General features: G+C 38.3%; 2 protein-coding genes across 3 annotated transcripts in view; one reads left to right on the plus strand and one right to left on the minus strand.

The window, feature by feature from the left end:
- The window catches only part of ddx31 (DEAD (Asp-Glu-Ala-Asp) box polypeptide 31), a 22,801-nt gene extending 15,434 nt beyond the window's left edge, over positions 1 to 7,367 (plus strand). For both annotated transcript variants that reach the window (XM_016514296.1, XM_016514295.1), the window contains 3 exons: positions 20 to 131; positions 462 to 657; positions 6,909 to 7,367. In XM_016514296.1, coding sequence (XP_016369782.1) covers positions 20 to 131; positions 462 to 657; positions 6,909 to 7,056 — 456 coding nt within the window. In that variant the 3' untranslated portion in view covers positions 7,057 to 7,367. The remainder of the gene's footprint in view (positions 1 to 19; positions 132 to 461; positions 658 to 6,908) is intronic.
- A 1,101-nt stretch (positions 7,368 to 8,468) lies between these two features.
- Positions 8,469 to 11,896, minus strand: barhl1a (BarH-like homeobox 1a). Its single transcript, XM_016514297.1, has 3 exons — positions 11,396 to 11,896; positions 10,230 to 10,452; positions 8,469 to 9,162 (listed from the first exon to the last, which is right to left on the minus strand). The coding sequence occupies exons 1-3, from the start codon at positions 11,790 to 11,792 to the stop codon at positions 8,883 to 8,885; spliced, it is 900 nt and encodes a 299-aa protein (XP_016369783.1). The 5' UTR covers positions 11,793 to 11,896; the 3' UTR covers positions 8,469 to 8,882.
- Positions 11,897 to 12,060: the final 164 nt, after the last annotated feature.

The following is a 12,060-nucleotide window of genomic DNA, read 5'->3' on the forward strand; positions in this document are numbered from 1 at the left end:
TTTGTACATGACTGTGCAGAGATCAGCTGCTGCTTTTGAGCAGGAGGTACGAGAGAGAGCCACCGTTTTACAGACTGACTTTGAGAATTATGTTCATGCCAATAACGAGTCTCTGCAAACAGCGAAGAGCGGTAAGCCAAAAAACTAATTATCATGTAGGGTCTTAAAATCATATTTTGTTCTACACTTTTGCAACCCAACTACATTTTCATTACATAGAAGAAATTTAGCTAAATAACTAAAAATGGATATTTGAACATTTTTACAACAATTTAACCTCTAAATCATAATTTGTTGTTATTTCCATTGGTATTGCAGTTGTGATTGTGATTTAAATATTTTAATAAATACAACAACAACAATAAAGTAAAATCAGTCCTTTAGTGCCGGTAAAACCCCTAAAGTGCTTGGAAATGTCTACTATCTTAGCTCTAAATCTCTCTCTTTTTTTGGTCCTGTAGCACTGCAGTCTTTCCTGAGAGCATACACCACGTACCCCTCCAGTCTGAAACACATCTTCCACATCCGCAGCCTGCACCTGGGCCACGCTGCTAAGAGCTTTGGCCTGAGGGACGCACCCCAGGGCCTGGGCAGCTCCATAACCACTAATCCTGCCAACAGCAAAGACTCCAAGAAGGGCAAAGACAAAGCCAAGAGGTACTGCAAGTTTTCAGCAATTGGACAGTAATTTATGAATCTGTCAAACAGTTTGCGCTGCCTGATAGTATGATCTAGTTCTGCTTTTAGATAAATTAAGCCATTTTTCTTCTGTAACATCTTTAGGGGTTTTTTCCACATAAGGTTTGAAATTGTGAGCTCCTTTTAAACATTTTTTTTTTCTTTACTTTTTCATTGTTTTGTTTACATTTTCCTTTGTTTGTAATTGATTAGCTCAATGTCATATACACCACCATTCAAATGTTTGGGATCAGTGCATTTTTTTTTAAAGAAAGCAGTTAATACTTTTTTCAGAAAGGATGCATTAAATTGATCAAAGGTTACAGTTAAGACATTTATAATATTATAAACGATTTCTGTTTCAAATAAATGCTATTCTTTTGAACTTTATTTATCGAAGCCTGGCTAAAAATGTATTTGTTTCCAGAAAAACATTAAACAGCACAACTGTTGTCAACGTTGATATTAAGAAATGTTTCTTGAGCATCAAATCAGCATATTAGAATGATTTCTGCGACACTGAAGACTAGAGTAATGGCTGCTGAAAATTCAGCTTTGCCATCACCGGAATCAATTACATTTTAAATACATTCAAATAGAAAACAGTTCTTTTAAATTGTAGTAATATTTCAGTGTTAATATTTTTACTGTATTTTTGATCAAATAAATGCCGTTTTGGTGAGCATAAGAGACTTTTTAAAATCATTAACAAAAAAATCTTACCAACCCCAAACTTTTGAACCGTAGCGTATCCCAGAATTTCAGAACAGAAGTGCATTATTATGGACAGAATTGGGAATGCAGCTCATTATTTGACTTTAAGCTGTCATACCAAAATTTTAGCAATCGATACATATAGATTCTCTATATGAGTTTTATCAAATTATACTATTAAGTACTAATACGATTTAATTAAAACATTTAGTCTACATTACAAGTAATTGAAACCTGTTTAATTAATAAACCAAAAAAAGAAACAAATGCTTGATCTGCTTCTCTCAGATCAAGATGTGTTTCAAAGAGCCACTGCAAAACCAGATTGAGTCAGTAGACTCAGTACTACATGTGCTGTAGAAAGAATAGGAATTGTTTTAATTTTTTATTTCAGTATCGACTAGGTACTGAAGTACCAGTGCTTTTGACATTTCTAAGCAAGACTATAAATCTGGGCCCGTATTTATCAAGCTTCTCAAAGTGCCATTTTAGTCTTAAGTGCTGAGAATTCATTAAATTTACACCTACTTTCAAACTTAAGTATAAAAGCAAGTTATCAAATTTCTTAAAGCTGAGAATCACTCTTACTCTCCCAGTTATTTATGACAGCTCGAGAGGTCTCTCAAGTGGTTAGGAGTTGCCAGTATGGGCTTGTGATGGCGCTGAGGAGACATAGACGTGCGCGAATCTTTCAGGAGAGGAAGAATGTTATTGAAATGTTTGACGACGAGCAATTAATCAAACGGTTACGTTTCCTCAGTTATTCAAACAGAAAACGAGCAAAGAATATTTACATTACCAAAGAACATCATAACTGACTTCAGTCTAGCGCGAGTATTATATGCTCTTTAAAAATACTCCCGTTATAATCAGTGAAGCTACCTACGTTGTATCATGAATAAATCTCTTACCCCTTATTTACACTGCATACGTCTGCAGTGCGTTACGGCTCCGACACAGCCACCGGAGCTGATCACTTACTCACCATCCGCACCTCGGCAAGTTTCTGAAGCGGCTCTCCGCGCTGCATCACTAAAGATAGTCGCCTATATTTTTGATGGATAATGATAATCGTCTTGCTGTCGTCAAAGAAATCAGCAACAGGCGATATCTCTGACTATCGTCGATACATGATACTATCGTCTACTGGCACAACCCTAAGTAAATTGAAGGTTGTGATGACGATTCGTTTCCTTACCATAATGTATTCTCTTGAAAATTCTTTATTGTCAAATGTGTGTTGAATGTAAACTCATATTAGGAATTTAACCATTCAATGTGAATTAATCTGAGAATATTCTTAAATAAGGAAATCTATTCAGTGATTGGTCCATGCGTATTTCGTCATCCAAAATCCCATTTGTGGCACAGCGAAGTGTCGTGAATCAGCTCTAAGATTTAGTCCTACACTTCGCTTAAATTACGACTGAGATGCTTGATAAATAACTTCTAATCACATTTTTGAGCCAAGAATTTTTTTAGACTTAAGTCAATTCTTAGCAGCATTCTTGAGAGTAATTCACAGAGGCTTGATAAATACGGGCCCTGGTGTTTAGTAAAACACAGCCTATGTGAAACCACCAAAATCTTGCTTTTGTAAGATGCATCAACTTTTCTAGTGTCACTTCTTGAAGAAAAGGGAATAGAAATGCCTTCGAGCCATTTTGTAGGACGTTGCATTAGTGTAAATGTATCGTCACGGCTGCCTTGAAAATTGCCAGCATGGCCGCACTGGAGAAAAGCCCACAGCTCACACACACACTCTTGGCAGCTGTGAGTCTTTCACTGTAGCAGAGCTCTTCAGGGTCAAAAAGGACTAGTCAAGTCCTGCCTTTACCAGCTGCAAGTTTTACCTTTCACCTCTGACACACTCATCCCTCTTGTTTTCCCTTGTGTGATGCAGTAGCAGCGTTATTCCCAAAGTATATCAGTTAGGACATCCTTTATAAAGAGCTGTTTTCTTGCTTTCTATACAGACTATACTCTTGTCCCAAAAACGGGTTTACTTAATCTGATAGCAGTCCTTAGCACAAGTAAGTGTAATTTTTGACTGCAGACGAGGATGGTGATGATTGATTATGTGCTGGTGATGATATGGCCAGTACATCGCAGTATGGTTGTTAGGCCACTAACTATGAGGTTTGGCCAGTGCTTGACACTGCAGGGTTATTAGTGGTCATTTCCCACAGGATTGAATGTGGCGCTGCAAGCGTGGGGTCCGGTTAGCAAAGGCCATGTCCAGACTAGCCCTCACGCATGGATGTGTTGGTGTAGGCCTTTCTTTGTGTGGTCAGATTCTCCACAGGACACTTAATTAAACCGAGCCAGAGCCAAAAACCACACTGAACGTCATTACTGTCACATAGTGAGGAGCTTTATCTGTATCCACGCGTTTAAATAAAGAATATTCTCCTCTAGTGTTCAGCACGTGTTTCATAGCTGACCCGCACATGCAGTGATCACAGTTCTCTTGTCAGACCAGAACTGTCATTTGAAAATTTCTGTTATTGTGAGTGTATTCTGCTGTATTTTACTTCCCTCTCTTTCATCCCACCTTCAGTTCTTTAGTGTGCCTTTGAGATAAAGGCTCAAAAGCCCCTGTGTGCTGTCTCTGTGCTGAAAAGGGGGTGTCAGGTACAGTTTGGTAAAATCTGATGCTAAAGTTGCTTTACTCAAGGTTAGTGACACATTAAATTTAACTGAGTTGTTATCGTTTTATTTCAGAGTGGAAAACAGACTCCCGGTAGTCGTTCTTTACACAAGATCTTACTCCATTGTCGAAGGGCGCTGTGTGTGTAGCTACTTTCATTATAGAATGCTTTATATGTAAAACTATTAGGATAAAGTCCTATCACAGCTTTAAATTTCAAATGCGGCTAAAAATAAAGAAATGTGCGACAGTAATTTAAAATGTAGTCAGTCAGGGAAGCGTTTCATGAGGTTTTTGTTTTTATTAGAGCATAGTTGCAATGTCTGAATCGTGAAGAAATTCACCCATTTCAGAATTATGTATTAAATAGTTTTGTGGCTTCGTTTGTACATGTACATTTCTTTATGGTACTACTGAGTTTTGACTTGTGCCATATGCTGGCTCAGACACTATAGGGAGAAGCATGTGTCTAACCACTAGTAATTGGCAGGGTGACCTGCAGCAGGACCTGTGAATGAAACCCATGGAGCGGGACAATAGGTCAGTCCCCGAGGAGCTGCCCCAGAGCAGCCATAACGCACTCACACTCTCCCTCCACTGCCCAGACAACAGACAACAGCCGTAATGAACTTATCAGCCGTCATAGCTGACAGCTGACATCTATATTTACCAGCCATCGCTCGGTGTAGAATATTCATGCGGCACTATGCCGATACCACTTAACTGGTCAGTGCTTTGGCCCTATTAACATTTACCATTCCCATCTTAATTGTGTGTGTGACATCGCTGTGTTGTGCTGTGCTGTCTTGTGGTCTCGGTCGAGTCTCGCCGTCCTGTCAGGAGAGACTTCATTACAGCAGACTGTGGTGTACACTGTCCATGTCCAGACAAGATTTCTCTAATGAGCAGATCACACCAATATAAACATACACACACACTTATAGACACGCGACACAACAACAAAGACCTCTGGTACACAGGAGAGAGGCCGTTACAGGCAACCAAAAATACACACCCACACCAATCCCTCAGAGAGTTAAATTCTATTTTTTATTTTTGGAGGATGTTGTATTAATATTTTATAGTTCATATATTTATTTGATAATATATATAATATGGAGAATATAGGCTATTTTGCGTGATCAATATTTGATCAAAAATCTAATATTGTGAAATTATTAATTTTCAGTAATCTAATTTAAAACGACTGTTTTCTATTTTAATATTTTAAGATGTCATTTATTCTTGTGCTGACAAAGCTGAATTTTCAGCAGTCTTCAGTGTCTCATGATCCTTCAGAAATCATTCTAATATGCTGATTTGGGGCTCAAGAAGCATTTCTTATTATCAATGTTGAAAACAGTTGTACTGCTTAATATTTTGTAGAAACACTGATGCAGTTTTTTCAGGATTCTTTGAATTGAAATTTTAAAAGAACACCATTTATTTGATTTATTATTTGTAGTTTTTTTTATATATATATAAATGTCTTTACTATCACTTTTGGCCAATTTATTGCATCCTTGCTTAAAACTGTTAATTGAAAAAAAAACTACCCTCAAACTATTGAATGGTACTGTATATGTGCTTTTTTTTTTTTTTTTTAGAGAGAATTATGCTGGGTACACACCTCAAAATAATCGGGCTGATTTTGGGCCGATTTCTCCCCTTCCGACCATCCTAGGTAATGTCCCGATTATCTTGATGGTTCTAAAGATTATCATATCAGATTTTCCTGTGGTGTGAGGTGTGTTAAGAGTGACTGAATCTGCTCGGAAGAACGTCGGAGGCGCCCTGATCGCGAATCGTAAATATTCAACATGCACATTTTGAAGATCTTATAAGATTTTAAAAATCTTTTAGTGTGTACCCAGCATTAGTAATCTCTATAAATAAATTATATATATATATATATGTTTTTTTTATCTAATCATCATAAATGACTGGAAAACTCATGGACAAGTCACAGAGATTCATTGGTCAGAAAGTATTGAGGACCTTGTGTCTAGATCTGGATTTCCCGTAGGATGTACGTTTTGTCATTCTTTGGTCTGTTTTTCTAGTCTGACTGTTAAAGCTAAATAGTTTTGAGCATGTTAGTTATGGACATGCCATTGTATTATTTGTGTGCCCAGGTGCTTTACTTAATCTCATTCCAATTTGTAGCTCTGCTTGAAGATCTCCCTCTGTACAATCTTTACTTCCGAGGCGAACTTAGATTAGATTTTAATCTTACCTAGCTGATGAATCACTTCTGCTGAGGCATGTATCATGTTTGACATGTCTGTCAGTGTAATGTGTATGTGTAAATACAGTGACATTCTATACTGTATATAATATAGCACCTTCATGTATATCTGTATACATGCTTCATATCCCCTGTAGGGGTCCCTGTAGAGCGCTCAGGGACCAAAAGAACAATAACTGCTGTCTCATAGCTGCTCTAAGCCCCGGGGGTAGAGTGTGTCGTGTGTCACCATGAGGTAGGTGCGTGTGTATTGGAACCTTAAGCAGCCCCATGGGGGCAAAGCACCGCTTCATTCTCCAGAGTTATTGATTAGATAAACAGTCACTAGTTTTACATCAGGCCCCCGCTGCTGTCTACGAGCCTTTTATTGACGACGGTGGGAAATTTGTTCAGCCGGAATCAAGCCAGCCAGCCAACCTACCACCTCTCTTTACAGGATAAATCTCAGATTCGTGCTTCGGGATGCTTTAAACATTCAGAGGAATTCACACGGTTCCTTTTTATCATTGTGGTTAAGATGTTTATTTCCGCCCTTTTTTCCTTATTCTGTATTGGTTTTGGGAGGAAAGGCTTTTTAAATACACATAAGAGTGGTAAGTTAATTTAAATGTTTTTCAGGCCTCCCAAGAAGCTCACGGCGAAGGAGCGAGTGTCAAACCTAATGCGCTCAGAGTATCTCAGTGGGATAGATGGAGAATCCAAGTCTAAGAAGAAGAGGAAAAAGAAGAAAGGTCAAGCAGAGGAAGAGCAATCTACCACAGCATAAAGCGGAAGACTTTCGGAGAGATCCGAGGCTCTTTTAATGCTGAGGTCGGAGTCCTTGCAGCCAGGTGGATTCTCAGGGTTGAACACACAGGTGTTTTTTTATACAGAGTGACATTTTTTACCTGTAACAAAGCACAAACTGTCAGCAGTGTGGTCTGAAAATCTGCTTTTACCATCTGCGTCAAAAAAAAAACTTTGATGCAAATGGTAAAATAGACTAAGTGCATATGGAATGTTTTATTGCTCTGTCAGTTCACCTATGAATTTATTATAAATGTGGTGCCATAAATATGCCTTTTTAAGCAATGTGATTTACAGAATGTTGTAATACAGTCACTGAATTTTATATAAAAGTGAATTGTATTTAATATGTGTTTGTGTTTATTTTAATCAGATTTTGGGCTCTCCACAGGATTGAATCCAAACGTTTTGGCGACCAAACCTGGCATGCCTTTCATGTTGTACACAAGGTTATGAGAACACCGCATAAAAATAGCCTTTGTTAGAAGCTTTTTAGCTCATTCCCCTGGCTTGGGCAGGTAAATAGGGGTGGATATGTATGGACTATGGAGGCTTACGCTGACCAGCTGTCCAAGCGTTGAGTCCGACTCGCCCGGTCACCAGCTGCTGTCCTTTGGCTGAGTCTTCCCTGCGAGCGCTAAAAGAAATTTGTCCGGAATATTACGTTTCACGGTCGCTTTATTAGCGTAAAAATTTGATTGGTCTGTAATAATGAAACGCCTATTATGATTGGTCAATTAAACCCACACAACAAACCACTTACCCAGATACGCTGGTTTCGATGTGAGTGTGCTTCTCTGTACGAAGCTCTTGTATAGAGAGCTCACAAAAGGTTTCCTTTGGCAGTAATGCATATGCTTATGCTTATATTATGGAGGGATGGGAGAACAAGTCACAATATGAGCGCAGGAAACAGACGGAAAAGATTTTGTTTTTATTGCGTAGGCCTACTGCGTTCACGGGCTGTTGGTTTGATGTCCAGCTGTAATGCAGTTATAAAAATGATATTTTTGCTTATTTTAAAGCTCATTATATGCACCATATATTCACAACTAATATACAAAAACTGTTTGACCAAGAGAATATCGAAGAATAAAGTACTTCTGTCATACGTGACAAGTTCACAGTCTTTATTTAGACAAGTATTTTGGCGTCTGTTGATCGGGGTTGTAAACTACCCATGAGCACAACACAATTTCCACACAAACGGATTCATTGTCTGAATAGGTTGTAGTGCCATTAGTAGGCTCATTTTTGCGCTGATCTGTGCATTTCATTAGAAAAACGGTTTAACTTTTGTGAAACAGCCGCTCAGCACTACCACCACCATCACATTAATCGGTGACAAATTACATTTGTTACAATTACAGTTGTTAGTTATTATTAGTGTTTTAGTTTTATTATTTTTGTTCTTACAATGCATTTTTATCACAAAAAAAATTCACAATTGTATTGCATATGGTTCAGTTGAATTGTTTTTTTGTTTTGTTTTTAAGGATATGTTTATTTTGGTTTGCTTGCGTCATAATTCTGTGCACATAAACCACGCCATTTCTTAGGGGGAGAGCAACTTCTTTCAGAAAACAGTCAGGAGGTTCATGTGGTGATGGAACCTCGTCAAATAATTTTCTGATAACTAGCCTACTTCCGCACGTTAAAGTTTAATAAATAGTTAGCATTCACCTTTTGGTCAGAGTCATTTGAAAAGTCTATTATTGCGCGTTTATATGTTCAGTATACATGGGTATTGTCCAAGCGCAACCCTGTCGTTCCTGAGGTTGGAGTTTTTTGTCAGGCTGGATCAGTTCATCGCGGCGTATGTCGCGGTATGATTCCAGGGAGAGACGCTGGGTCTCCGCCGCCCTGAAGACCGTGCAGGAGGATCCTCGGGACCAGAGGCCGCTGAACCGGTGGTGGAGGCGCGGACGGCCCTCTGTACAGATACAACCCTGGTCCCGGGTCGAGGTTAGACACCAAACTTTGAGGGTAAAAATAGGGTGATGGGAACATTCTTTGTAGAGCTGAGTAATTCCCTGCTTCCGCGAGGAGCTCCAGTCCAACTGTTGTCTGCCTTTTCCACTTCGTTCTGTTTGAAACAAACAGCCTCATTAATTTGCAATATAATGTTCATGTTTTCTTTATATATAAATATTCTTCTCAAATGACTGAAATTGTTGGAAATGATCTCGGAGTCTAGAATGTGTTCTATTATTATTACTGTTGTTGTACTTTTTATATATATATATATATATAGCCTATATCTTGTCCATCAAATCAAAGTGTGGCGTAACTAACATGCAGGAAGCCATTTTGTTGTCATGTGACACTAACCATAAAACGAAGACGATCCCTTTAGGTGTGTCAATGTCTTCATTTTTTAGGCTTTTGATAGATTTTTTTTTCTTTCACATAATTTGACATTTTTACTCTATGAAAAGGAACGATTTGCTCAGATCAAATAAAGTAACCCTAAGAAAACCTCGTGATTCACAAATGTTTTAAAATTCAAGGTGCAAGGTGAACTTAGTAGGCTACTTTTTCAAAAATGCCTTTAAACAACATGAATAAAATTACAAATAGGCCTATCTGCTTTTTCCAACATCGCCTTAATGCAGTCAGAGCTATACATATTTAAATAATAATAATAATAAACTACAAACAAATAGGCTATTTGGCGCTTCATGGAAAGTTTTTGTTCGTCGAGGATGAATCCGTGTAATATCCTGTAGAACACTCATCCGTCAAATTGTCACTCAGCAAAGAGCCATTTCAGGTAAATAATTAATAATTTTGGCAATTGTTTAATTACCGCTCGGAAGCTAAATTATTGATACACGATGCGGTAATTTATTATTTATGACTAACGTTAAATGTGTTGGAGTCGTGGTGTGCGTGGTTGTATAGGCTATGCACAACTTTTTCCTGTTGTGGTTTAATTTTTTGACAGCATGACAGAAAAAACACATAACCAATTATTTTACAGAATAATGCTGATATTATAATATTTCAGAAATATGAAACCTTCCATAGTGATTTTGTATAAAACCTGTAAATTTAAAACGCTTTTAAAAGTGGTTCGGCCCGCATAATAGCTGCTAGTCAGTTGCATCTTTGACAGTGTGCAAAAGTAGGCTATATGATGTTTGTATTCACCTGCGGTTTTGGAACCATGTTTTGACCTGTGTGTCGGTGAGGTTGAGGGACGCTGCCAGCTCCATCCTGTCCTGCACGCTGAGGTACTTCTGACGCTCGAAACTGCGCTCTAGCTGCGCCAGCTGCTGATCAGAGAACGCAGTGCGCGCTTTCCGAGGCTTCTTCAGCCGGGAACTGGGGCTGTCTCTACTGCTGGAGATTTCTCGATCAGCTTCGTCTTTCACTGAAAACGCCATGCACATATTTATACCATAAGCATGTCATTTTGACAGAATTGTCATTTCTTACCAGAGCTCATTTACGTTTGTTATATTGCCTTTCCCATTAGTAAATTTAGTTATTTCCATTATTTAAAATGCCTGTGGCTTAGACATGCGTTTAAACAGCAATGAACACTTGATAATATTAATTTGTTGTCATTTTGCATTAAATCATTTTAAAAACAGCTCAACTGAGCTGCATTGAGAACTGAAGCCTCTCAAAAGCGGCGTGTCATTGTGTTACACATCTGATCATCAGATGAACAAATTCAGAGCCAAAATTAGGCTGTTTAATGAAACACATTTATTGCCAGTTAGTTGTGAGCTTAATTGTGAGCAAACAGGCTCTCTCAGTTGATTGAACCTGTATCCGGACATTTGATTTGTGTTCGAAACCATTATACATTTAGGCTAAAATGACCTCCAAAACAGGGATTAGTTTTTATTTAAATACCATATGTTTCGATTGCAAATATATTTAACGATTAATTACATTGCACTGCGATATAGGAAGTAATATAATAGAAAACGAAAAACGTGATCATAAAAATATAAATAATTAGATTATTTTCTTGACGAAGGGCAGCAGTGCTGCCTATTTATTTGAAATTATTTTGTGATCTCTTAGAAAAACCACCGTTTTCGGACAGATTTCTTATTTTAGATCTCGATTTGAAACATAAAAAAAATACATTTACATATTTATCTTCACTAGTAATTTTTACCTAATTTCTTAGGAATGTAAAAATGCAAAACGGCGTGTGACCATATATCAATTTGAACTTAATCTAAAAATAAAATGTAAAACTAATAATATAATAATAATAATAATTGAACAGTGTTTGCATTGTAAATCTGTTGAGTATATATTTTGCTTTATAAAAAAACAAGCTTAGTGTGTCTCACCCCTGTATTCACTGTCCGAGGACGAATTGCTGTGAAGTTTGTCCATGCAGTCTTCATTATCTTGTGCTGACTGTCCAGTGCTGGAATAAGGAGCACAGGCAGCCAGGGGTTTGCAGTCCGCTAGTATGTCTCTGATCAAGAACGAGGACGTGACTGTTCGCGGCTGCTGGGATATTTGTAAAGGAGAGTCCAGTCCGAGGGCGCGAGCGTGTCTTTGCACCGCGTCTTCCACCGAGGTCCGTCTCGGGGAGGGAGGCGACGAACAGCCGCTGTCCAGATCCGACCGGGGGCTCAACTCCGCTGGAGACCTGCACTCCCCCTTTGACATACACGGGCTGGTCGGTCTGTGAGAAAGTATAGACTCGATCCCAAAGCTCGACCCGTTTGATACCTCCATCGCGAGACAAATCGATATCAAATGTGCATTTGTCCTTTCTGACACTGGTTTTGGTGATACGACGAAAATTGGTAGATTTACAACTGTAAATTTAGATTATAATTCTGGCCATTTAAAAAAAAAAAGTCAGCTAAACTCCTTTAGATCTTGTCCCAGGGGAAAAAAAGGTCCTATATTTTCTAAGTTGTTTTTAGCAGATCCTTCTTCTGTCGTTGACTGCAGGTCAGTTTTGTTGAATTTGTTTTCGTACAGTTCCTCAAAAGCAAAT

The sequence above is a fragment of the Sinocyclocheilus rhinocerous genome, unplaced genomic scaffold (assembly GCF_001515625.1).
Source record: "Sinocyclocheilus rhinocerous isolate Xijiao unplaced genomic scaffold, SAMN03320098_v1.1 scaffold2161, whole genome shotgun sequence".
Classification (NCBI taxonomy): Eukaryota; Metazoa; Chordata; class Actinopteri; order Cypriniformes; family Cyprinidae; genus Sinocyclocheilus; species Sinocyclocheilus rhinocerous.